Source organism: Protopterus annectens, chromosome 16.part0 (genome assembly GCF_019279795.1).
Source record: "Protopterus annectens isolate FY-2018-M chromosome 16.part0, PAN1.0, whole genome shotgun sequence".
NCBI lineage: Eukaryota > Metazoa > Chordata > Ceratodontiformes > Protopteridae > Protopterus > Protopterus annectens.
In genome coordinates this window covers 522,953,755-522,981,462 of record NC_056750.1, presented here as the reverse complement: position 1 = coordinate 522,981,462, position 27,708 = coordinate 522,953,755, and the positions used below count along the sequence as shown (strand labels likewise).

Below are 27,708 nucleotides of genomic sequence, written 5' to 3'. Positions count from 1 at the left end.
TCAATGGAACTGTGATATTTTATCATGGAGGGAATATTTTGGAGTACAGTTGCTTTTGGACTATAGTTTCAGTGACTAGCTAGCAGAACTTTTGTTTATTAAACATACAAACCAGATGGGAATGTAAAGATGCAATCTAGTCAGTGATGGGTTACCCCAGGGAGACACATTGTGCTTAGTGCAGTATAGGGCAGTGCTGTTAAGGAGTTTGTAGAAGTTAAAAAAATGTGAGTCTTAAATGGCAGCAGTGTGTAATCGGAGGTAGTTAGCAGAGGCAGCAGTTTGTAATTCAAGGCAGTTGCTAGCAGATGGCAGCAGTTTATCATTTGAGACAGTTGCCAGTAGATGGCAGCAGTGTGTATTCAGAGGCAGTTACCTATAATGTTTTTGTTCATCAAACACTTGAGGTCATTCATGACACTGGAGTAGAGACTGAAGTGCACTAGAAGTGTTTGTCACTAAGTAAAAACACCTTTCCCTATGAGTTCACCAGCTTCGTGAAATCCAAAAGAATGGATTATGTCCAGTGGTATGATGGATGTCACAGTTAAGCATAATCTGCAAATTATTTGTGGCTAGAATCTGGGGACTGAGAGTGTCAGCCCAGGCTCTGATTAATCAAAATGTTTTTCTTACATTATAGTAATGAGCATGCCTGATGTTAATGGCTTGGAACTTTGGAAAATGATGGGATGTGATATTTAGGGGAACCTGGTCTATCTTAGCTTTTATATCACTAGGATAAGATTAGGAGAATAAGACGTGAAAGGTAACTGGATTAGGGAGGAAAGGGATGAGGGATTCTTATTCCTAGGATTATCTTTTGCCTAAAGGAGAATGCAGGTAACAAGTCAGACTACTATGAAAGGAAGAACAGTCTTAGCTGACAAATTTAGGAAGATATTTAATTTTAGGGTAGTGAATGTAATTGGTGTGATTGTAATATAGTAGGGGGAAGGATGGGAGTTTAGTGAGTGGAACTAGAAATCTGATGAGAAAATGAGAAGTAAAGATTATATTTAGGAAAGCTGTTAATGTCATGTGGTAAATGGAATAGGAAAGAAAATTTCTTGAATGGAATTGGGGAATGTGGTTTGTCAAGATGTAGGGGGATATAATAAAGGTGAGTGAGATTATGCAAGTGCTTGGAGGCCTAGGATGGTTGGCCAAGGAATGTTTATATGGTTAAGTTTAGTCCATTCATCTATGAGAGACAAATTGATGTATCTTGCACCACAATGGGTTTAATGAATTGTCATGATATTTTAAAGTGTGCTTTTATGGTTTTACAATAAAAGGTTGTCTTGGAAGTGTTTATGCATGTGTTTAATGGATAGTCTCCAGAGATAATGAGTGAGTGAGCTGTGGATGTCATTATGGCCTTACTGAATACTGAGGCTATTCATATTAACTGTAGGTAAGGCTCAATATGCACAGAAAAGTTATATGAGCAGACCAAAATGTGACACATTTCATTGTCAGGGAGGTGAGTGTGTGTGCTGAAAGGATAGATAGTAGCAAGTTGTATAAATCTTATACAGGCAGACGGGGGGGAGGGGTAAGTTGACTGTCTAGTACAGTAGCTTAGTGCCTGATGGATGTTAACTGTTTATTTTTTCCTCAAGTTTGGCAATTTCATTGAACCATACCTAGCGGGGATTGTGTTTAAGGTGTTTTAGAAGGCAAAGCAACCTGTATGGAACTGCTAAATCAATAAAATGGAAGGAAAAGCCAACAAGGTCCTACAGTCTGTCAATAAAATGATTACAGACCTCATTGCCCTGCATTTAGTGCAGAAGAGTAGCTACCTGGGCATACCTCTCAACTGTCCAGATTTTTGAAGAATGTCCACAATTTTTACATATTTTTGGTCTGTTCCTCATGCAATTTGTAGTTTTCTGGCAAATCATTAAGGATTAAAGTCAATATATAATGACATACAGTTGAGTTTCAGAATTTGTATCCTTTGGAAAAGGCATGCTAACACAAATCCATTTGTTCTAGCAACTTTCTAAATTTACAAAAGCTTTATTTAAAATTTGTCCTTATTTTTGGGCCTTTGTCCAGATTTCTTGTCCTAAGCGGTTGAGAGGTATGCCTGGGGCAGCATGGATATAATTTTAGTGATCAAGTTATTACACTGAAGTTTTTTTGTTTTGCTCTTCAGTGGAACATATTGCAGGGGGGAGCATGGAAGTTAAGTATAATAATCTGATGGCTACATTGCAATCATTGGGTTATTACTGCGAATTTGGTTTTTGCTTTTCAATGGAAGAACTAGCTGTGGGGTCATAGATATAACTGTAATAATCAAATAGAATATAGTGATTGGTGCCTTTTTTTTTTTTTTTTTTTTTTTTGTGCTGCTCTTCAATCAAAGAGCTACCTGGAATGTGGTGTTGGCTTGTGGTATCAGCAGCCAGCTGCATCTCTAATTTAGTGGTAGGGGAAGTTAGGGGAAAGAAGAAAAAAAGCAACACTTATCTTATTGTATACAGCAAAAGATTGATTCTGTGAAAAATATAGTAAAATGGCAGGAAAATGCGATAGAAAAGTTGCACGCATATTTATAAACTTTACTGTTGAACAAGCAGAATAGCCGCGGTGGTGCAGTGGTAGCATTGTTACCTCACAGCAAGAGGTTCTCCTGTTCGATTCTCGGCTGGAGCACCTTCTGTGTGGAGTCTGCATATCCTCCCCGTGGTCGAGTGGTGTTTGAAAGACATGCGTAGAATGGGCGTGCCTTCGTTGAAGGTTGGGCATCGAGCTGGCACCTCAGCACCGTAAAAATCTATTGCCAATCATTAGCAGACTGGAGTTCCGCTGTGGCGAACCCTAACCGGGAAAAGCCGAAAGAAGAAGAAGAACAACTGTTGAACAAGCAATGTTTAGAATGCAGAACACATAGAGAAAACTTCAAAGTCATTGGGCTGAGAGGATGACTAGAAGGGATAAAGCAGGACAGTATGTAAAACACTGGGTAAGGCATGTAACCATACTTCTCAACCTCTTAGAGCAAGAAATCTGGACAAAGTCATAAATAATGTGGGTACAAAAGCCCAAAAATATGGACAATTTTTAAATATTGCTCTTACAAACTTAAAAACTTGATAGAATTACAGTTTTTTTTAATTTGCATGAATTTTTTGAAGGGTATGAAGTCTGAAACTCAAATATCTGTCATTATTTTCTGGCTTAAATATTTAATGACTTGCAAATAATTTGCCAGAAAAACACAATTTTATGAAAAATGAAGCAAAAATATGAGGCAAAAATCTGGACATTTTGCAAAAATCTGTACAGTTGAGAAGGTATGCAATTGACTGAAGGAATTGAGTGGTTAGATAGGCACATAGACTGAACACACAGGAATGGCTGATTTTCTGGAAATGCTGAAAGCCCAGGATACTTAATTGTAAAATACCCTAGTTAGAGTCTGAAGGAATGGATTGCTAAGACTGCAGAACTCAGGAAGGGATTTGTGGTAAGCAGCTGTACAATTAAAATAGAAGATATTACTAAACATATTAATCTGAAATTAAAACATCTGCCTACTTTAGCCTGGCAATTAAGACACGCAGGAACAGCAGCATTTCTAATATGTCCTGCAGTGCTCAAAGTAATTTGGAAAGGAAATGTTTTATGAGCTAAGAATTAAACAAAAGCAATACACATATATAAAGATGTGGTAGCACGATAAAATCACTGTTGGTTGGAAGGAAGAGGGGATTAATGTTGTAGATGCATTAAATGCTCTAAATGGCACAGCCAAAGAAATTCCTGTTGATCTTACAGATACTGAGCTAGCAAAGGGGAGGCCATTAGAGATGGTGTTGCCATAACAAACTGGGTAATAAATCAGAAAAGGAGGGCAACAAATGGTGCAGGAGGTTAAACAGAGCAAGCACATAACTATGCCTGACATGATGAGGCAGGGTTACAGACAGGAACATAAATATATTGATAACTGTGACCCCAAAGAGTGGTTCATGAGTCTAGAGGTAGATGAGGGGAAAGGTCCCATGGATGTGTGGATGAAGAGAACACTAGTTCTAGAAGTTATGCCAGAAAAGAATAGCATGTGAGTGGCTGAAGAAGCATCTTTTTAAAGGAGAGAGTTGGTGCTTCAGTGAGGTGTTAAGTAATTCTGCATTTAATTCTCTTTTTCTGACTTTGTTAATATCTTTATTTTGTTAATATAGTTTATTGGAGAAATGTTTAGTGAAAGGGGATACCCCAAGGGGCTAATCTATGATATTACCAGATATGTTGTTATAGAATGGGGAGGTAAATATAAACCTTTGCTTGGTATGGGAATGGTACAGATTCCTTCCCATGGTGCAACTAATAATAATAATGACAAACACTTTAATCATGTTTGCATACTTGAATTTGATCCTTATGTTAATAAGGTTAAGAAAGTCATTATGCAAAACTGGAACATCCTTGCGACTGATGATAATATTATACAAATGGTGGGAGAGACCCCTGTTTTTGTTTATAAGACTGGATGGAATTTAAAAGTACTTTGGAACAGTGTGGAGAGAACACTAGGATGAATAATAGATTGGGCCATACTAGAAAGTGTGGGACATGTGGACAATGCCATGCCATACTAGAGGATGACAAGATAGTTTTGGCAAATAAGGATAGAACTACTATTACATTTAAAATTGGGAATTGTAACACTAAACGTGATATATTTAGCTAAATGTATGGTATGTTCAGGATACTACATGTAAAAAACTGATAGAGGTCTCAAAAACTGGATTTATGACCATTTATATAAGATCAGGAAGCAGGATAAAACTAATGCCCTATACAGGCACATTGAGAAGTGGGGGAATAATCATAGTTTTAAATTCGGTATTGTTGAACAAGTTAAGGAGAGCCCTCTGGGGTGGGAATATAAAGGCTATTTTGGAATTGAAGGAAGTAAAATGGCAATTGCTATTAGATGCAACTACCTTCCCAGGACTAAATGGCAGTATTCCGGTTAAGTCCATTTTAGTAACTAGGGCATGATTATTTGATCTAATAAATTATTAATAGATGTCTAAAAATGTTCATCCCTATAGTTGATTTTATCTCATTTGATTGATGTTTTTTAAGATGGACTGGGCAAGTATAATATGTGAAATTGTTATTGTATTTTGTATGAGTTACATTAATTAACATTATTTTACAGAAATTAGGCAGCTACAGCTTTATTTTTTTTAAATCTAACCCACTGCCGCCAAAAGCAATGCATTTAAATGGATTGGTTAACAGTGCAACTTGTTCTGAAGAAGTCTACAATTTTAGTAGATGAAAGCGCTTAACCAGTAGCACTTTCAATTGTTTATGTTTTATCACTGCTTTTTAGTGTTTTTTTAATTATGGAATAAAAATGTTTTATAAGCATCGATTGCCTGACTGAGTTCGTGGAATCTAGGCTCATTTCAATGTTTGCCATTAATTCTGTTCTTGGTCGTTTGTTAATATCTTTGTTATCCAACATGAGAGTGCTGACATGCAATAGGCTGGAAATGGAATTCCAAATCTTCTTGGGTAAGGTGCATGGGGCTGAAAGCCCATATAATCTGCAATTAATGTGGGCGACTTGTTGCATTATGTTAGATGCCTAATGAACTTATCAGACATGGTGGGAGGCTAGAGACTTAGGTTTAAATGACAGTGATCAGAATATATTCTACTGAGATGAGAAAGAATGTGTAGGATTATGCCAGTGAGTAATGACTTGTACTGCTGATCCTGTGGGTCAGTATTCTAATATATTCTATTGTATTCTTTTTTGCTATTTTGTTAATAAAACTGGGTGTGAATTTTGAAAAACAGAGGAGCTGAGATGTCAACCCAGCATTAGCCATGGCAGTTTAGAGCCTGTATACTTAAATATGCTATAGATTATGGTATGTAAATATTGTCTACTGCAATCAAAATACTTATAATAGATATAAATAGACACTGTCAGTATTTGAAAATGTTCATGCTATGCAGAGGTGATTTATTATGGTGAATGCACATTTATGTACAGTGTGTGTTAAACCAAGACAATTTGTAGTTTTCTGTTGGCTGTAGTAAACTGCTGGGCTTGTACTCTGAATGAGTGTGGGCATGTATGGGGTACATGGAAATGCTTTGTTGCACCATGAAGGACAACTCAGTGGACTGATGAAAAGAGTGATCAGGTGTATACGTGAGCTTTCAGTTGAGCAGTAAATGACAGATCTGTTCACTGATATTACAAAATTCCGTGGAAGACACTGCAGCAATAGTATTGTATAAACAGAAAGGAAAAGAGATAGATATTGAAAATGATCACCCTATATCTCCATGCAGTGTGAGTACCAAGGTGTTCCCTTGTATTTTAACAGCAAGGTTGGAGAAAGCCCTTCAGAGATTAATAGGGGATGAACAGATTGGTTTTATTAAATAGAGACTGTCCATGGACAAGTAGCATACTCATAAATTTGTAGAATTAGTTGAGGAAAAGGGTCAGGGAATGGTAGAAACTGTTTTAAACTGCATTCAGAAAGACTTTAACTGTGTCTCATATGACTTTATGGACAGATGCCTTGACAGATGCCATTTGGAAATGGTAGGTGGTTGAAGAGAATAAAATGCCTTTCTAGGGCACTTAAGTTGCAGCTATATCCTAATGGTGGAATTACAGAACAAATAGTATTGGAAAGCGGAACCCATCAGGGCTGTTTATTATCACCATGATTATTTTTAATGGTCATTGAATGTTTGGTGCAGAGAGTAAGAGAAGGTGGGTGAGTTAGAGTGGTGGTAGAAAAAGGAGTGATATTTATCTGTTTGCAGATTTGTACATTTTTATTCCAGTTAGTTATGCACGTAATTATATACTCTCTCTCTATACCAGCACAACTGAAGTAATTTTGTTTAGCATTCTAACTATGTCTTCAGGCTATCTAAAATCCTTTAAATTATAGTGGATTAATATAATCACTTATTGTAGTGAAAGAAACTGCATACCATGTACATGGTCAGGTACATTAACTGCAATACTAAAGAGTTCAGTGACCAACTGAATGTTGTATAGTACACACAGGTTTCTATCAGGAGTTGAAAGTGCAATGCTCACTAATCATGAGATACAAATAGCCTCTAGGCAATACTACCATTAGTATGAATTCCCTTTCTCTCAGTCATAACGGCTGCCTGTCCAGTGATAGGACCTTCAGTGAGTTGCCCATAATGATATTTTTCTCTGAAAGTATTGGTTCTGGCACATCATTTATTCATCTCATATGCACCATCTAATCACATTCCTCTCTGCGTACCTCCCTAGCTGCTTCTGATGCATACCTTTCATTATCAGCAGCTCCTTCTTTAACTTATTCTTCATAAAATACAGCCATTTGCCATGCTGCGTTGTATCTGTTTGCCTTACAGGTCTCTTGCTTCACCCTCTTTGTCTCCATTCTATCAGTGCTTCTGTGTTCTTTAGCTACACATTTTTATCTGTTAAATGCCAATGACAGGTTTATTTGTGGTTTATTTCTGTTTTCATGCATTGCTGTATTTTAATTCAGCTAAAATTGGTTAACGACATATCTTTCAATGCATTTACTTTTATCACTCACTTGCTTGTATTGTGTTCACCCATAGCTCTTGTCTGAATGTGCATGTACTAAGTAGCTCATTATTCAAGGAACACACATGGAAGCAGGCCATGACTCAATGTGTTTTTTCTTGATTTGTAATTTTCAATAAATAAATAGAAGTTATGTGGTAATAAATTGCATATATCTTTTAATGCAGAACATCATGAGTAATGTATGCAGATGACCGTGTATGATTTCTGGCAGGAAAGGCTGTAAACAGAATTGAATAGAGTCAAAAGATCTCATAAACAGTGAGTCTGTAAAGACTGCAAACAATGAACCACTGACATGTTTTGGATACATCAATGAATCATAATCATTTGTTCACTCCCAGGATATTCAGTTGCTAGCCAGGCATTCACACTTACTGAAATCATAGCCATACAGCCATAGCTGTTTTCTGTTCCTTAACTAGTAGTTTGTATACATAAAATTTGCACACAATAACTTAATGGATAGCAGAATTCATTTAAATGCTTGACACATTCACAGCTTCTGCCTTAAATTTCAAGTTGCCGACAAGCCTAATGCAGACTCAAAAGGATCCTTAATGCTGGAAAAGCTAAAACGTAAGAAAATATCTCATTAGTAACACTATTGATAGTAACAAAAAAGAAATGTATGCTGATCCATGCATTATATGTATGAGTTTAACAAAATTGGTTACTGCTACACAAATAATTCCATCAGCATTTATCAAGATTAAAGAGCAACACAGTTGTTTGCACTATAAAGCATCAGGCTTTATGATCCATTAGTTTAGTATGACGTGTCAGTGGTCCTCAGGCATGCAGTGCAAAATAAGCAACATCATTGCATGCATTTTTTTTTCATTATGAGTATAGCTCCTTCTACAACTTGTATGTCACAGAACTGATAGAAATTGTAAGAATGTAAATGATGATAGGAATCTCTGCACTTTAACGTTTTTTTTTTTTTTTCAGAATAGCTTAGGTGAGTATGGGTACAGAAAATTCTGTTATGAACAAATGGCTAGCAACACAGATTTTTTTTCATAGACCCTTTGTTCATAACAGCACTGAGCTGAATTGTGCAATACCCTGCTATCACAAAATATAGATTTCTCGTCTATCCTCTGCATTTTACCTCTACTGTTGTGAGTACACACTAAATGCCATTTTTGCTTTGATTACATTATTAGTCTTTTAAAGCTGTTTCGAAAAATATTTCTAAATCTAAACTATTTAATTGCCCAAATGGTGTTATTTAGTAAGGATCAACTGCCTTTACCATAACAAAAGGACAACTTTCCCTGAATGCAAAAGACAGGAAAGCTTGCCAACATTATGAGTCTAATTGCAAGTTCCTAAAATACTAATTGTTAATGTTTACAGTAACATGACTTTATTTTATTTGTATTTGTTAACTAGGGTAGTACTCTGATAATCCCTACTCCTAAATACTTCATCTTATGTGTATTGCTGAACCATTTCATGTGTGGGTACATCATTTATAGCTATAGTTTTTGTTTTATATCCCAAAATGACCTGAAACTGTCTCAAAATGTTTCACAAAACTGATATGCCCTTTTCTGGATTTATCAGACACAGAATATTATAATTTGCAAATAAAGCCAACTTTTGTTGATTACCATACTAGCTATATCCTTGTATTTCTGAGTCCCTTACTTTCTTTATTAATTGCTGTAAATGTAAAGCAAATAACAAAAGGGAAGAAGGAAACCCCCTGCCTGGTTCCTCTGTTCAAACACAATTTATCAGACAGGAGCCCTCCCACTTCAATTCTTGACTCAGATCCTTCATATAGTTTCCTAATTAACATTATTATGGTGTCAGGGAGTGGATGCCGCGGTGGTACGGCTGTAGTGTTGTTACCTCACAGCAAGAGGTTCTCCCGTTCGATTCTCGGTGTGGCTTGGGAGTGCCTTCTGTGTGGAGTCTGCATGTCCTCCCCGCAGTTGGATAGCATTCGAAAGACATGCGTGCGTAAATAGGCATGCCGTCGTTGAAGGTTGGGTGTCGAGCTGGCACCTCGGCGTTTCGTAAAAAAAAATCTACTGCCAATCATTAGCTGACCGGAGTTCTGCTGTGGCGACCCCTTACCAGGAAAAAGCCGAAAGGCAAACAACAATGGTGTCAGGGAGTGCAAATGTTTCCATTGTCCTGTTCATAAAATCCCAGCTTACTCTATTGAAGGCTTTCTCTGTATCAAGACCCACTAATAGCAGCGATGTTTTCTTATATTCTTCTTCCTTCTGGATCATCATTCTTCTGTTAATGCTGTCAGATATTTGCCTCACCTACAGAAAACCCCATTGATCCTTATTTATCGATTATGGCAACACTTTTGCCATTCTTTTAGCTGGTATAGACACAGACACTTTATAATCATGGTTTAAAATAGAAATGGGGCTATATGAAGCTTGGTCTGATGGGCCTTTACTGTCTTTAGGTAATTTAGCCAACACAGCTTTCTTCTACGATGTTGATGCCTCCCCTACTTTTAAAATAATGTTAAATAAAATCTTTCAGATCTTTGTCACTTACTTCTCTCCAAGCTTCCACAGGAATACCATCTGTTCTTGGAGATTTTCCTGAAGATTGATTTTACATCACTGTTTTTTTTCTCATTTCTGGGTGTCATAACTGTTAGTTGTTGAGCCTCATCTAACTTGTCTCTTCTGTTATCGGTATTTATTTTTAATGTTAGATATCCCTTCTTTGTTGTCATACCCCTCAGTGGTATGTTCCAGGTACAGATTTTCATAAAGAATAGAAAAACATGTTGTCTTGCAGACTAAGCAAGGGTTATTTCTAAGTAAACTCTAATAAACTATAGAAAACATCAGTCTGACCATGCAGGCATTGAAGATGCTGCATTCAAAAGCACTTGCACCACAGCTGACACTTTTGTTTTGAAGTAGGAGAGCTATATTAGACTGAGGAGATTGAAACATTTTTTTCAAACTGAAGTAGTTCAGATCAATGCACCAATCACAACTGTAATAAAATGTCAAAAAGTACCTACAATGTGTTAAAAAAAAAAAAAAAAAAAAAAAAAGACAGTTTTCATTGTTGTAAAGATCTGGATTTTAAAAGTTCAAATTTAATGCATAATTCAGCCATAGGAGCTTGCATTCAAACAACCTGCCACCTTCAGTTCCCCAAATCAAAAATATTATCTTTGCTTACAGACCTAACTTTTAAAATATTGTGATCTAGAATGTAAAAAATACATTTTTAAAATTATTGTATAACAGTTATATAAGGGATTATTTACAGTTTTCTTCTTGGCTACACAAACACGATCAAGTATTCAATTCTTGAGCGTTTTGCTTGTCTTTCCATTGTAAAATGATTTACTCCTTTATATTCAGAGTATATTAGTTATCCTTGGTGAGATTATTTCTAAATACCCTACCCTGAATTTCCAGTCTCTGCTCCATTCATTACTTTTAGCTTCAAAAGTAGATAGGATGTTACTTTATTTGACATGTAAAGGACATTTATTACAAAGACAGAGAGTCTACTGGGTTACATGTCTGCCGTTTCAGCAGATGTTGCTGATGCTATGGTTGATGGTAAGGTATATGTTATGGGTGTTAGACCATTTTTTCTGTGAAAGTGTAGGGGGCCTTTGATGCTGAAAAGGAAAAACAGATATTACCCCTCAAGAGTCTGTATGAAACATAGTTAAGGAACATCGCTTTCAGTATTTCAAGGTTGCTTAAAGTGAGTAGTCCAGAAATAATCTTGGTCAGAAACCTCTGGGATTTTTCAAGTTCAGGGTGGTTTATAAGGTACATTCCAAAAGAGGCATTGTATTCGGTGGTAGATCTAATAAAGAAAGATTATAGAGAAGCCATGACAGCAAGGGACTTCAGAGAAATACCCATATGAATAAGGTGAATAAAACAGAAGGGGTTTCTGACCACAACCAAAACATGGTGATTAAAAGAAAGATTGTTATCAATATGGGTACCCAAGTCCTGGAGAGTTTTTTTTTCTTTGAGAAGGGTACCAAAAGTGTAGTAAGATAAAAGGGGGGGTATAATATCTTTCCAAATTGTAACTTCATTAAATTCTGTTATTTAAAGTGAGCTCATGCTTGACATAACAGACACTGGCCTGGTCTTGTCCAAGCATTGTTGGAGTGTTTGTGTCCAACAGGTATTTAACAACTGCACCCAGTTTGTAATTGTTGGCAAACTTAGTTACAGTCCCTTAACATCTGCTTTCGCATGTAAGAAGTAGATGAGAGGCAGAAGTAGGCCTAAGGCAGAGCCCTGTGGAATCCCATTGGTGATGCTGCTTTGGCTAGAGATTTTTATCCTGTAGCTTAACAGTGTGAGTCCTGTTGGAGAGGCATTTAGCTATCCAGCAGACTACACTGATTTATGTCACCTTGGGAGAGCTTGTCTATGATGCCAGCATGTGGGATGCTGTTAAAGGCCTTGGCAAAGTCCTTATCCAGGCCTTTAGTGAGCATTTCAGATAAATTAAGATAGCTAGAGGATATTATTGTGTCTCATGTAGCTAGTATTTGGTTTCTCATGTAGCTAGTATTTGGTTATGGATAGTGCAGATGTAACCTGGTCCAACCTGGTTTCAAGAGGGATAGGATGGTTGGTGGCTGGAAGCATATGGCTGGGTTGCTTGTAATGGTTTTAGCAGTGGCTTCAGGAACCGAGTATGAGGTATAATAGAAGTAAACTGAATACAGTAATGGGCATCATTTCTAGGTTTCCTAATGTAGCTGTAGAAGGCCTTGCAGGGCTGGATCCAGCACAAGGTGACCTAGGCAACTGCCTAGGGCCTGTTGCTAGCTGGTGTGCCCAGCCTGGCCATAACAAAATAATAATATTAAAAAAAGCACTCCTTCCTGGAAGTAGGAAAAAATCAGTCCTTCCAAAGAGTGGAAGATTCAAGCTTCAGGTCTCCTAGGAGTTGGAGCACTGCACACATGCATACACTTTCTTCCAAGCAGGGGAGACCATTCAAGCCTTGAAACAATGTCTGCTTGCATGCATGCATACACTTTCTTCCAAGAAGAAATGAATTCAGGCCCAGAAGCAACATGTGATTGGGAGATCTGAATTGTTTTAGCACTCCCCGTCTGACTCGCACTTTCATCCTAGCAGAACAAGGCAAAGTAGCAATGTCTGATGGTTTGTTTCTGAGAACAGGAGATTAGCACTCCCTGACTCATGTACTTTAGCAGGGTGATTTATCTATGTTTGGAGATTTAAATACTCCCTCGAGTGGGAGAGTTGCTTAGCACTACCACTACCTCGAGCAATCCAAGTGTGAAATACGGGTTCATATTTTGTAGAGATGAGATATTTGTGTTTTGTGTGTGTGTGTGTGTGTGTGTGTGTGTGTGTGTGTGTGTGTGTGTGTGTGTGTGTGTGTGTGTGTGTCTATCTCTCTCTATGTGGTCACCTGGGCCAAAGTCAAAGCTTTATTCATGAGTGCCCCTAGCTGTCATATAGCAATAATTAAAGGTCAAAATCATTTCATACTGAATATGTAACTTTATTAAAAAGTCTCGATACACAGTGTAGCAGCCAAGAGCATTCTTTATACAAGTAGTATACAAATTCTGTTTACAAGAAAACGGAATTGTGTTCTTCTAATTAATCTGTGCGGAGTAGCTAAATGCATTATAGAAACTTGGTAGACACAATACCTTTTGCTGTCGGTAATTTGGAAGATCATCCCTAAAGATCAGAGTTGAAAAAACAAATGGGGAAGGTCCATCATTTGTACCAGAGGTACAGATGCCTAAAAAATCATCAGAGCTTACATAAAACATTAGAGGATGTTTGTGAGACGGATCAGATGTAAACAGAGAGTGAGACATGAAGGGATGGATTTTAGACTAATTCATGATCAGAAAAGCAGACAGGTATGGCAATGAAGCAGAGTTGAAGAAATATGATGTGTAAGTACTGATACATGAGGATTGTCGGATACTTTCAGATGTGGGCAGTCAGTAATTTATTTATTGACATTTGATTATCAGTAAAGTCCAACTGGGTAAGAACTCATTTTCAGCAGAGGCCCAGGGAGAAAAGCTTCAAAGTATTATAAAATATTTTAAGAATAATGATTTTACAGTCTTTAAAAATATTACAAAAACAAATACCTTTTAAATAATTATACCAAATTAGGCATAGTATGAAAACATCGGTTAAGGGTAGATGCAAGTTATATGACAATGATTTAATTGTTAGAGAAATTTTAGCCAGCTTATATGGATATTAAAGGTAAGTTAATATAATACAAACAACAATTGCAATAAAAAGTGAGATACATGAAGGCTTATGGTATATTTAGACAGAAAGCCAGAGGAGAAAAATTGATAGAAGGAAGTGAATGAAGAAGGGAGAATAAGGATATGTAAGGTATGAATAGGTATTTGTCCACATTTAGGGATATAGTTTATCCAGGTGTTTAGCAAGAGCAGAGTAATGTATGTCATAAAGGAAAAAAAATGTAAGGTATTACAACAGTATACTGTTTAAAGTAGTAAGGTTACAAATGCTTCTATGGACAGATTAGTCTAAGCAGAAATGCTAGTAAGAGACTGCAGTAGAAAGTGTAATATAGAGGATGAAAGTTTATGAAGGGGAAAATGTGGTAACTAGTAGACAATGAGGAAAAGTGGTAGAGACAAGAAAGAAAACGTATGTTCCATTACATACATTATACATTACATATATGTAACATATAATGTATGATTATGACAAATGTTTATATTATTCATTTTCTTTTCTGTTAGTGCGTGTGGGTATGTGTGTCAGTTTCTTAAGTGATAATTTAAAAGTGTTAAAAAAGAAAGCCAAGCTACATAAGTAAAAAAGAATTTCAAAAGATAAAATCTTGAAGAATCAAAGAAGGGAATAGGTAGGAAAAGTAACAGAATGTCTGTGTGTGTGTGTGTGTGTGTGTGTGTGTGTGTGTATGTGTGTGTGTGTGTGTGTGTGAGCGTGCCTCTTTATGGCTCTTTTTTCCTGCATGATTACTACCTCAGAGTACTTCTAGTGTGGATTTAATGGAGCACCAGGATGATGACAGCAAACCAAACCAGGATGATTACTGCCTTGGAGCGCCCTCCAGCCTTACACGAGGATTATGAAAAATTCAAGTCAGATAAGTTAAATGACTGGGGATTACAATTAGTCAGTAATAGCAGTCATTAGTGTGTGATAATTATTGTTCAGAAAATATGTATTTTTACCCACCCAGTCCTAAGACCACTGTCTGCTTAACTGACTTGCTGAAAGTCATATAGCAAGCAAATGGAGCAAGAAAGAATAAAACCTTGTAACCTTGACTACAAGAAGGAGCTCATTAAGAGCTTAGAACCTTAATCAATTGCACTAAGTGCAGACCTTCCTTAACTTCTTAAGTTTCTGATACATCACTGAGGGTAACAGACTGTCAGTATTGTCAGTCATTAGAGTTGTGTAGTTGTTGTTCCAAAAAGGCATTTTAAGGTAATTAGAGTTGTCTGGCACTTAAGGTTCTGAGCTATTAACAACTGTCTTCCTATAGCCAACAGTACAGGGTTTGAATCCTTTCATCTCCATTTACCTACTGTGTGCCTTTGAGCAAGTCACTCAGTTAGTGCTCTTGGGCCATCCCTGTAAATAGACACTTTGTCTAGTGAGTTTACCAGATTAGCAAAGGATAGAAGAAAATTTAATTTAAAAGTTGTCTCTGACTCCTTATTAATTTTGACATTGTCCAGAATTCTTGAGCAAATAAGTTGAAAGGTATTTTTTGTCTGATCCTTGTAAAATTTGTAGCATTTTGACAAATTGTCGTGGCTTGCAGTCCTTAAATAATGCTAGGCATACATTTCAGATTTTGGATCCTTCAGAAAATGCTTGCTAATGCAAAGATTTTTATTCAAGCAACTTTCTAAGTATATGAAAGAAGCATTTAAAATATGTTCTTGATTTTTAGATCTTTGTCTTTAATTTGAGGTAAGAATTTCAGAGGGTAAAGGAGGTGTACAGTCATGTAAGGGGGTGTGATGGTGTGTGTGTACTTGTTCCAGCAACCCTCAATAGTTATGGGGTAAAGGAAGGAACTGATTGTAGTAAACAGGAACATCATCGTATAAGTCATGTTCTTTAGGTATATAATTTCCTTGTTTTGTTGACTATTGACAGTGAATTTATTTTATTATTTGGCTGTGAATAAACTGGGCAGCATGAATTCTATGAAGTTGATGTTAATAATTTAATTGTGAATACATTTTTAAATATCTTTTTTGTTTTGTCTTGTGTTTCTCTTTTTCTTTTTGCAAGCACAAGGTTGTGAAATGCACTGTGTGGGGCTGCAACATTCTTTCTGGATGAGTAGAGCTATGAGCTGCTTTATCCGGCTCTGAGGGCTCATGGTTATCTTTGATATTGACAGCAACCCCGAGTTCATAGCTAGCCTTGAACTCACTGATGTTATGCTTGAGAGTTTTACTTGTTAATTTTTTTAAGTCCAATTTGTATTGTAAACATAGGGATCTGTTAACAGCTTGCTTACATTATCTTCTTTTTGTTGTAAAGCTTGCCCATCTGGGAATTCCACAATAGAGGCTTGTTTCTGAATTTATCATTATTCTTGAGTAGATGGGAATAAACTCATTGAGGCATCTAGCCATACAGGAGCAGAATTAAGAGGAGTATGCAGACACATCAAGCCTTGGGTTGTGTGCATAACTGCACCATTTGTAATTGTCAAAGAGGTCTGTAAATTAGAAGCAGTTATGAAATGCACTAGAGTTATGTGGATGTGTCAAGCTGTGTTTTAAAGGAGTAGGTTACTGCTTGGTGGTCAAATTTTACTAAGGAAGTGCTGATATTAAGGGTGGTACAGGAAGGGAAAAGCTCATATGGACAAGGGCAGGACGATTTTCATTAGTGGTGATGAGGGGAACAGTTTGATCAATGGAATTCACATTAATAAAAATGAGGAATGTCTGAAAGGATTTTCTGCTAGTTGTATAGGCATGGCAATTTGTAATGTAGTAATTAAAGTAAAACATAATAGATGTATTCAGTCTGACTGGGAGCATTCAAACTGACTTAATCAATGTGCTCAGAATGGGGCATAGAAGGGGACTTATAGTTGTTAATGTCAATAGTTTTATCGAGAGTTACTTGGACCTACTCAAGCTACAGTTCCTTGTGGACCTAATACAGTGGCAGGTGGTTATCTCTAACACTGATGGGATGTTATCTTTGTCGTGGAAACAAGCTTCTGTTTTTGCAAAGCAGGAGAGTCTGTTAACTACCTCATCCCAAAGAGACTCATACTGGATCCCTCTGGGATGCTGCAAGATAAGTAGCTAGCTGTTGAAAATAAATTGTTTCACCTTTGAACTTAGGCATCCTTTTCATGATGGTAGACTCCTTTACCAGTTACTCCTTCCTTATAGACATGGAAAGAGAGGTCAAAATGTCTCTCAATATCCTTAGCAAAGTCTATAAGGGCAACTACAACATCATGCTCAAGTTTAGGATGGCAAAAGATTCTAAGAGCTCTTATAAGGTCCCTAGTCCTGACACCAGAGATAGAAAGCTTAATATAACTTTCTCCTTGTCATGTCTGGTTAGTGCATTATCAGTTTACCCAAGTACAGATTCACCAGTCTGGCAGTTAGTACAGAAAAGTAAAGATCTGACCTGTTAATAAACTGTTTCCTGTGCCAAGGGTACAGGGTTTGAATCTTCACACCTTCATTTGCCTAATGTGTGGCCTTGAGCAAGTAACTTAAACAGACAGTGCTTTGGAGCAACTGTGAATTTAGGCTAGGCTCCTTAATGGTCTCTTGTACTTCCTGCCTTGTAACTACCTATGAACATGTGAACTATCACAAGGACCATGTGATTTTCTGCAGGTCTATGGAACTTTAGTGGAATGCCTTGCAGCTCTTTGGATTCATAATAGTGGTATGTTTGGGAGTAGATATAGATTTTTAACAAATTCAAAATATACTGTTATGGTGTTATCTTGCTGTTTACTGATGTTGTTGAGAAACACGCGTGTACTTCTAAGTATTTATGTCTCTTGTAAATGGAATCATGTTGCAGCTGCTAGTGTTTTTTTTTTTAACTTATTACCTATCTGCAGATCAAGTCAGATCCTGAGACTTCCACCATGCAAATTACATGTCAAAATGCTTTAGTGTTTTATGCAGTGAAGTAACAAAAATTTCAGTGAAATGCAAGGATTTTGCACTTTTATTTCTGAACATGCCATCCAGCTAATCAGATTAAATTAACACTTTATGCATCTTTTATCCCATTGTTGGCAATCAAAATTAATTTCAGCATACTGAGATCACCCCATAAAAGGAAATAACATGCATATGAATTCATTGAATGATTTCAAAGTAAGCAAGGACTGTGGTCTGAGGCTTACTGTGATATCCATTCATGGTGAGGGTGCCTTCTCTATGGAGTCTACATGTCTTGCCTCTGTCCATGTGAGTTTTTGCTAGTCCCGCCAGTCTTCCTCATATTCCAAAGGCACATCTTTATGTTAGATTGCTTATAGCTATTCATGTAGTGACTGCTAGAATAGATGCCTTCTCCCTCAAGATCTTGAAAATAAAACAACTATCAAAGAAAGAGTGAGGGAATATTAAATGTCGTATTACAGTTGCATTTCTTTGCTTGATTTCATGTACATTTACAGTGTGTATGTAAAAATACTGACTAAGCAATAACTTCTACTTATTACAATGTGTATTGCCAGTACTTCATTGAGGTCTATATGGTAAGTTATGTTATTTTTCCTTGTATATTTTTTCTAAGTAGCAAAGAAGGCACATAAATAAACACATTATATATTCATACATTTGCCTTTCTCTTTACAGACTGTAACTGCTCTCCTCTGGGCTCAGAGACCTTACAGTGTTGGGAAAATGGTACATGCATTTGCAGAAGAGGTTTTATTGGATACAAGTGTGACCAATGTGAAGTCAACCATTTCTTCAATGCTATATCATCATCCTGTACTGAGTGTCCACTGTGCTACAGCCTAGTCCTTGACGAGGTAATTGTTATTCATTTATCCTATTGTTTGGATAATTTATAAAATTATTCCAATATGTTTTCCAAAATCCTTTTATGGCATACTTTGCTCCCATTGATAATTAGTAAATGCTTGCTCTCTCTTTCTGCATGCTGCATTTTGCTTTGATGCAAAGAAGTCTTTCACTGAGAACTTATTCTAGATTTCACTGTCTTAAAACTTGTACCTTGGTTGATGGGATACACTGGTCAGAATGTCATGCTAGGGCTATATCTACAGATTGCAGAGAAGTTCCAGGAAAGAAAAATATACATGAACCCTGACTGTAAAATTTATGTATGAAACAGTATCTTATTTATCTCTTGTTAACCAGGTTAGTCCCAATAGGGAAGTAGTTTCTTCTCAGGGGAGACCCAAGAGACTACTAGGGGAAATTTGGCCCGGACATCAGGGAACTTCTCCTACTCTTTTCAACAGGTGCCATGGGATTCTTTACATCCACCTGAGCCACTGCCAACTCAGGCAGATAGGGGCTCAGTTTAACATCTCTTCAGCAGGATGACACACTCAGGAGTGCAGCAATTCATCTACCTGGTGTGGGAATAGACCCCACAGCCTTCTGCACAAAGGTGAGTATGCTACCTGCTGTGCTTTTGACACTGCTATCAAATAACAGTACAATCAAAGTAATATGTTAGTTGTTCGTCTTTATATACCATGGTACAGAGCGGAAGAGACAAAAGTAGTTTTTAGTTCAAATGTGGGATTTCAAATGCCTGCTACAGTATGGTTTAAATACTGCCATGTTGTGGTGGTGGTATAGCTGTAACAGGGTTAATTACTGCTACCAGCAAAACCTGTGATATTCATTATATTGATCACTGAAGCAATAGCCTTAACTATATGAGTTATATAACAGCCAGCCAGCTTTCAAAGCCTTAGGACATCTTCCATGAGCCCAAATTGTCTGGCAGCTCACACTGAGATGACTAAAAGACAAGTTTGGAAGCCAAGCCCTTCAGAGCTTTACTGCCACTGAACATTATACTTTTGAGGATCAATGGTTAGCTTGTGCTGTTCCTTTGCTGGGCAGATAAATTTCCTGTGGGAAAGAGCCTTCCACTCATTAGTTTTTATTTATTATTAATACTTTTCTCTTCGGGAAAGTTATTTTAAAACTAGGAGTCTGTGTTTTAACAGACTGTCATGAGACTGTATAGTACTTTTAAAAGGGAGTGCTCTTGTTTAAAGTAGCCAAAAACCAATTTTTTCTGTGAAGAAATTGTGTTAATTTTACTTTGTGGAGTTGACAAAGTGTTTAAAGCACTTTTTACTATGTTTTTCTGTGAAAAAAGTGATTTTTAAAGACTTTACCGGCTCTGGTGTCTTGTTCTCCCCAAGAAAGAGGCACCATTTTCAGCTTGACCGTGGAATAAACTCTGTCTCATGGCCAGTCCTTCTTCCAGACACAAAGAGAAGTAAAAGTTTATCAAAAAGCCTTTGCCACCACAGCAGGCTAGCAATTTGCCTCAGTCACATGTGGATGACTCTGCTGTGGCCATTTGTTGTTCCTCAGACCACTCATCTTTTACCTCGGACCCTCTGGTATAGCATCTACAGCCACTATGGACCAGGGGTTAGCCATGTCCTCTGCTGCTGTTGGGTTACCCTTATTGGACAAGGGAGAGCAACTCTTGTTGATCCTGGGAGACTGAACAGGGAAGGCTTTTTTGTTTTGTGAGAATGTTGTGCTATTTGGAAACTGCTGCTGCCATTTATTACACTGTTGGGCCATTTGTTCTGCCAAAAAGAACACTAAACTAAACATGTATCTACTTCTCTTCAAATTTCATCAGACAGTAGTATTCTGCTGGGTCTGACTCAGGGTTTTATTCAGGCTTTTGATCCTGTTTATTTACACCGACACTAAAAATTAAGCCAATTGTTGAAGTCAATCATCTTCTGTTCATATCGTAGCATCATCCTTGAAGAAGGAAAAATGTTGCTCAATGTTTGGCTCATACCAGTGTGGAAGATGCAATCTGAGAGCTCCATCATGTCTCTCTTCATATAGTCGGGGATGTATGTCTCAGGTCATTTGCACCCACATGATCTATGACTGATCTATGACTGAGCTATTACTAGTACTTGCAAACTAATGACTGGGGTGCATGTGTGATCTGGTGAATCCTGGTGAGTGGGACACCTCTGTGTCTCACAATGGAGTCTCCTATAACCACAGTACTAGATTGTGTGGTAGCTTGCCTAATGGACTTAGAAACGGAGGATCTGTGAAATGTGCTGTGGTGGGTGTTTTTTCTGGTAGAGTGCTTTTCGGGCTACTGAGGATTTTTGTTATAGGAGCAATGTCTGGGGTGGCTTTGGGGTTTAAAAAGCTCATATCTGAGAGCCTTAGCATAGATAGGTCGGTGTGTCTGATCCATACTATGTCTGGTGGGTGTCGTGTGTGAATTACTGACAGCTTGATTGGTATTATGAGTGTGGCTGCTTTCTGTCCTGTGACATTGTATAAATAAATCTTCTACATGCAATCAGACAAAAAGCGGACAGACACAGATAAATATAACCAAGTACAAGGTAAGCAATGTGCAGACTGGATCATGGAAGGATTAAATAAATAAAAATAACAATGTCTCAACCAGTATGTATAAACTGTTTATTAAAAATCAGTTAAGCGTTTTTGTCCACAATAAATAATGAGGAGTTCATAAGAACTTGTTCCTTCCCTTTATATAATTAACTAATTAACATCAACTCACCATTTGAGATGTTTAACGTGATATCACCAATCATCAAAGGTTGAACTTCATCAGTCAATAAATAAATATGATATACTAATACATTTCTAAAGTACACTAAAATATCAATGCAAAACAAAATAGTCACAATTAATCCAAATCAAGAGCTGATTAAAAATATAATTTTGCTCCCTGCGTCTTTAAAACTGAATTAATATATACCATGTCATTAATACCAGTTTATTGTGAGCATTTAAATGGAGCTGCCATATTAACTCCTTACCCTCTAATCTTGTTTCTCAGGTACTACCTCTGGAATTAGGTGCCACAATTTCAAGTATACTAAAGAAAATTTTTCTAAAACTGTTGCAAACAAGTGTGTGTTTGACTAAAGTGCTCCTATCATTGATCCTGTGAATGTCATAAGCATGTTCATATATTCATTTTTCGAATCAGTACTCTGTCTTGCCTAAGTAAAATGCAGGACAAGGTAAACTCCTAAATACATAGACTACCCCACTCACAGCACAGTTACCATTTTCAAAATAAACTGTGCTGTTAAACATATTGGATAAAGTTAACTTATTATCCATGATGTTATATAAACACTGTCTGCAGCTACCATGTCACAGTGCCAATGTGAAGATCTTTCTTGGTAACATAGTTTGTTATGCTGAAATACTTTTTTAAAGTTATTTCTTATTTTAAAAACAAAATAAAGGCCATCACCCCACCTATTGAGGAACTTTTTATTAGATTTAAATATGTTCAGTTATTTCAAATAATATTTTTATTTCACTGAAACCTTGTGTGCTTTTTAAAATTAAAGCTTTCTCAAAGGGTTGCTTAATGGTGTCACAGTTCATCACATGAGTTGGAATCAAATAAACCAAAACCTAAAAATGCTCATACCTCTGCATTGTAACACATAATTTATATTTTCATCTATTATTGCCTTGTGGTATCCTCTTTACAAGGATGTAGGCCTATTTTTTTTCAAATAACTATTATGGTCAGAAATCATTAAGCACAGTCTGTTTAATTGCCCTTTCATTAAACTCATTTTCTATGCATATGGGTGATTACTACTGTAATGCAAATAAGAGTTACAAAAGGTGGCTTTCTATAAATGTTAGAATGAAAGCTCCCTTCACCCTTTGTAACAGTAACATCCAAGTAGTTCACAAGAACTTTGCTATAATTGTAAATAAACCTCAAAACCTCATTTGTTTTAGAAATATATTTTATAAATTAATTTACTACATTGTCGGGGCCAGACTACACAATAAAAATATCAGCCAAATAATGCAGATATAATTTGCAGTAAAAAGAAAATCTATTGTTACTAAAATATAATTGGTGTCCGAGCCATAAATCACTTGTTTAGCAAATATTGGAGCACAAACTGCTCCCACAGCAACATCTTTAACATGCTTATAGGCTCCCCTTCAAAGTAGATATAATTGTTATTTAATACAAGGTTTATAAATGCCAAAATCAATTTAACTTCAGTAGTTAACAAAAAAACTTGTATTTTCAGATGACCTTGTGGAATAAATTAATTCCTACTTCTTGAGGGATAAAAGTTAACAAGTCTACATCAGTGGTTAAGAAACCTACATTGTGGTTGCACAAGTTGCTTTGAATTCTACACAGAAAATTCCATGAGTCATGAAGCAAATGGGGAGTATGTAAAAAAATGGCTTTATAAGCCTAGGAATCAGTGGGTAGACATTCTTAAAATGATGACAACAATGTTCTAAGGATTTAAAGTAAAATTGTGTACATTTTATTCTGACTGTATCTTAGTTGAATAACTTTCTTTAGACATTTTAATTCAGTTTGCTAATTTTTAGTTTGGTGGTTTGTTTTAAATTTTATACACATGTGCACACACACACACACACACATATATATATATATATATATATATATATATATATATATATATATATAGTTCTACTTAGTAGACCGATCTGCAACTCCCACTTGGCCGAGACGAAACGACTGACAACTTCAGAAGACCAACATCCGGAACACCAACTTTTCACGCGAGGTATGTAACCACTTGGCCATCCTGTTGAACTTTACCCCTTACACCCTGCGGTAGTGCAATCTCAAAGTTGGTATATTTAGTTAGGGGGGTGTGGGGGGGTGAAGCCACCCACATCGGTGGGTTTACTTTTGTTTAGTGTAGTTTTTTTATTTGCTTGGCCAAGTGGTTACTTACCTCACATGAAAAGTCAATGTTTTGGATGTCGGTCTTCTGAAGTTGTCGGTGCTTTCGCCTCGGCCAAATCGGAATCTGGTAAGTGAAAAAGTAGCCTCATATATATATATATATATAGATAGATATACACACACACCCAATATTGTGCATATTTTATCACACTTTTTTCTCCTTTCTTACTTTTCCATTAATTTTTGTGATTTTCTATCTTTACAGTGGATAAGCACTTTCGCAGTGAAGTTGCTTCATCAGATCTAACATTAACAGTCACACACCAAGTTTAAATAATGTGTTCTCACTAACTAGGTTGCCTTTACATCACTCCTATTGCATTCAATATAGGTAGCTGAATCGGATAACATCAACATCATAGCATTAATATAAGCAACAGTATTCATAACAACGATTCCACCCCCCCCTTATCAACGGAGAGTATATATAAATCAGGTCATTGAATTAGTCCATTGAGAGTTTCAAATTGCATTGTATCTAGATTAAAAAAGATCACCTCAGAATGTCGCTTACATATTCAAGTGACTCCGGTGCTATTTGTAATATCATTAAGAAGCATTGGAAGGTCTTAATTTCAGGTTCTAATTACAGGAAGGTTCTTGGCTATGAACCACATTTTAGTTTTAGAAGCAATCCCTCTTTAAAAAGGCTGTTATGTTATAAACTCCTAGCTCATACCTCATATGAAGGGAGTTTACACAAAAGTAATGGGACACAACCTTGTGGTATTGGCAATATATGCAGCAATATTAGAGTTGATAATAATTTTGTCCATCCATTGAATAGATGTATTTTTGTTTTTAGTGCTTGTGCAGACTGTAATACAAAGGACTTGGTCTATTTAGCTGTATGTGACTTTTGTGGTTCCTATTACATTGGCAAGATGAACAGATGTTTTAGGGATTGCATAAGAGAGCAAATTTATGCTGTTTGTAAAGGCAACCCAAAAATGCATTAGTGAGACACAGTATGAAAGAAGCGGTTCTGCACACTTTTACATTTTTAGTTTTAAGAAATATCCACTTACTATAAGAGGAGGGGATATTAAGACTCAGACTGAGTATTTAGAAATGGGTTCTCACTTTAGCTGCAAATACGGGCATTGGGTTGAATGGCAATGTCTTTTAAAACCAGCCCTTAAGGAGGTTGAAATGTTGATTAATTGATTGTATTATTTAAACAGGATGTGTGACTGTTATGTTAGATCTGATGAAGCAACTTTGTTGTGAAAGCCCTTATCTATTGCTTATTTGATTTTGTTTTATTAAAGGTTTATTTTATAATACGAGTGGTCTCCCATGTATGCTGACTTCATAGTTATGATATTTATGCTCATTTTGTTGTAGTCGGCTTTGCTGCACGTCCTGGTTCCATTTCATCCTTTTATTATTAAGTTAGAAATGAAGTTAAGGAAACTTGCATTCTGTGTGATAATGTTATAAACTTTGTGAATGTGTTCTTTTGCTTATTTCAGTCATTGTACTTGTTACAAGTCTCAATAAAAAAAAAGTTTTGAAGATAACTTTCCTTGTTTTCAAAAGTGCATTACAATAGTTATTACCCATTTGCACAAAAAGTGAGTTTAGTGAAGGGACAATAATCAGAGTGTCCCCTATGATTTCTGACCATAGTACAAAGCTCAAAGATGAGGACCTAAGTTACAAACAGCTGACTAAATCAGGAAACACTCTAGTAAAAATTATTCAGTGGTGCAGTTGTCAACAATGAGATCGTTGATATGCTAAAGTGATCATTTGTCACATGCCCCCCCCCCCCCACAACACACAGCACACTCCTAATAAAATAAGCATTTGGTTGATGCATTTCTGACCATATTTAATTTATTTCCATATTCATCCATTTGCACTATGTTATCTCTCTTTTTTTTTTAGCATTTTAAATTCAAAATATGCAGCATGTTTATACCATTGAATTTTAATTGGGGTTGCACTCCTACAAAGGTTCATACTGGGGACAAGTTATCAAAAAAGAATATATCTGAGTTGTACTATACTCTTACAGCAACCAACTTGTTCAGTGCATTATCTCATTAGGTCTGTAATCTGGTGAACACTTAATGTAGAAACATTCCTTTCTAAATCAGTGTACTTCTTCAAGCATATGTACTGGGTACCAGCATGCCTTTAGAGCTGGAGACATGAGTTCATTACTAAATGCCATTATTTCTCTAGCTGTGTTGTTCCTGGTGCCCATTATACACAGAAGAATGTGTGATGATATATCCTGCATAGAATATAAGAGCCAACGAGTTTCCAAAGCTTAAGGGCACCTTCTACACTTCCAGACCATTATCACCTCCTCAAGCAGAGCCAAAGAGAAGCTAACAGTTTGTGCCCCAAGCTTTTCAGTGCTTTTCTGTTGCTGAAGAGTGCTGTTGCTGGCTTTCAAGGATCAATGCTTGACTATTTTTCTCCATTTCTGGGCAGATAAGTTCATTTCAAGGGGAAAAGTCATCCACATGTACATTTCTACAGAAACTTAACTCTTTCCATGAAATTAATTTTAAATATGTAAGAAAAATGTGTTTTATTGGACTGTCATGCGACTTTTAGTCACTTTTTGCAGTAAAGTGCAATGTTTTAACTGTTGTGTTTAAACTTTACTTTTTCATGGAGCACATTTATGGTATTTAATATCTTTCTTTTTCTAACAAGAACTGTCATCTCTTTCAAATCTTTTGTATAACACCATAAGAATTTATTAATATTGCAGAAAAGTTAACAAAAATACCTTGAAGTCAAACCACTCACATTTTTAGCTAATGAATACTGATGATTTGTAAAGATAAACTATATATATATATATATATATATATATATATATATATATATATATATATATATACACACACACACACACACACTTTTTTAAAGCAGACCTGTTATCAGAAGATATAAATAAACAAAATGTTCCTGGATTAAATATTTACCTGCAGTCTTTTAAAAAGAAGAAAAAGGGTTACTCATTCTTTCATCAAAAGAATCTCTAATGCCTAAAACATAATTTTTTTTAGTGATATAATGGTGTGTATAGAGGGAGAATTATTTAATATTAAAATAAATCTATAAATGGGTGAATGTTTCTTACTTTCCTGGAATGAACATAAAAGCAGCTAAAATATTTAAACACAATCCTAGATAATATGAATTCTCCTTTGGTTCCAACAGGTGGCTTTAACTGCGTTCTTGTAAGAATGGCCCTTCTGCAGTAAAAGAACAATGAAGTTTAATAATTGTGTTTATTGTTTGTTAACTAGGTGGGCATGATAGTCAAGCTGACCCTTTTCAACCATGACATGGATTGCTTAGGGACAGTTTGTAATTGCTACAGCAGTTTAAAAATTCTTAGAATTATGACAACTAATAAATGTATAATATGCACGAGCATGTGTTAAAATATTTTAGAAATGTAAATATTTACACATTTAAAGAGATAATTCAGACTTTGATACAGTGCAGTTTAATTAGTTGAATGCACAAAGGTAGTATCAGTAGCAGATGCACAAAGTGAAACAATGTCTTCTCATATTTAGTAAGATGCAGATGTAGGTATAGTTTGACACTAGCTGAAAAAGATGCTGTTTATGGAAAATTTGGAGAAATACTTCAAGGTGTAGATTAATAGTGTGTAATTAAAAGATGCTCAAGGAATTTGCACTATGTTACTGAGATAATATGAATTAAATGGATATGTAGTTACTAGACAGAAGGGGGAGATAGTACTCAGTTTGCTGCAGTTGAGTTTGTGAACAATTAAGTAGTACATTACATTAAATTCTAAAAACAGTCTGCTATGTGCAGCAGTTACAATAAGTGGAAGATTGCAAGTGGTCTGATAAAATATTTAAGAATTTAACTGATAATGTTAATTTAAGAGAAAGTATTTTGATATAAAGATGAAGATTCGTTATTTTATACCTAGATTTCTGGAACACACACATGGATATAGCTTACATATATTTTAATTTAATGTTCATAATGGAATCTTTCAAGATGATTTGCTACCCTATTGTAGCTCAGTGA

At 36.2% G+C, this 27,708-nt stretch overlaps 1 protein-coding gene across 2 annotated transcripts in view; it reads left to right on the top strand.

The window, feature by feature from the left end:
* Window positions 1-27,708, top strand: part of LAMC3 (laminin subunit gamma 3) — a 4,228,426-nt gene that overhangs the window by 3,317,708 nt on the left and 883,010 nt on the right. For both annotated transcript variants that reach the window (XM_044058389.1, XM_044058388.1), the window contains one exon: window positions 18,507-18,685. In XM_044058389.1, coding sequence (XP_043914324.1) covers window positions 18,507-18,685 — 179 coding nt within the window. The remainder of the gene's footprint in view (window positions 1-18,506; window positions 18,686-27,708) is intronic.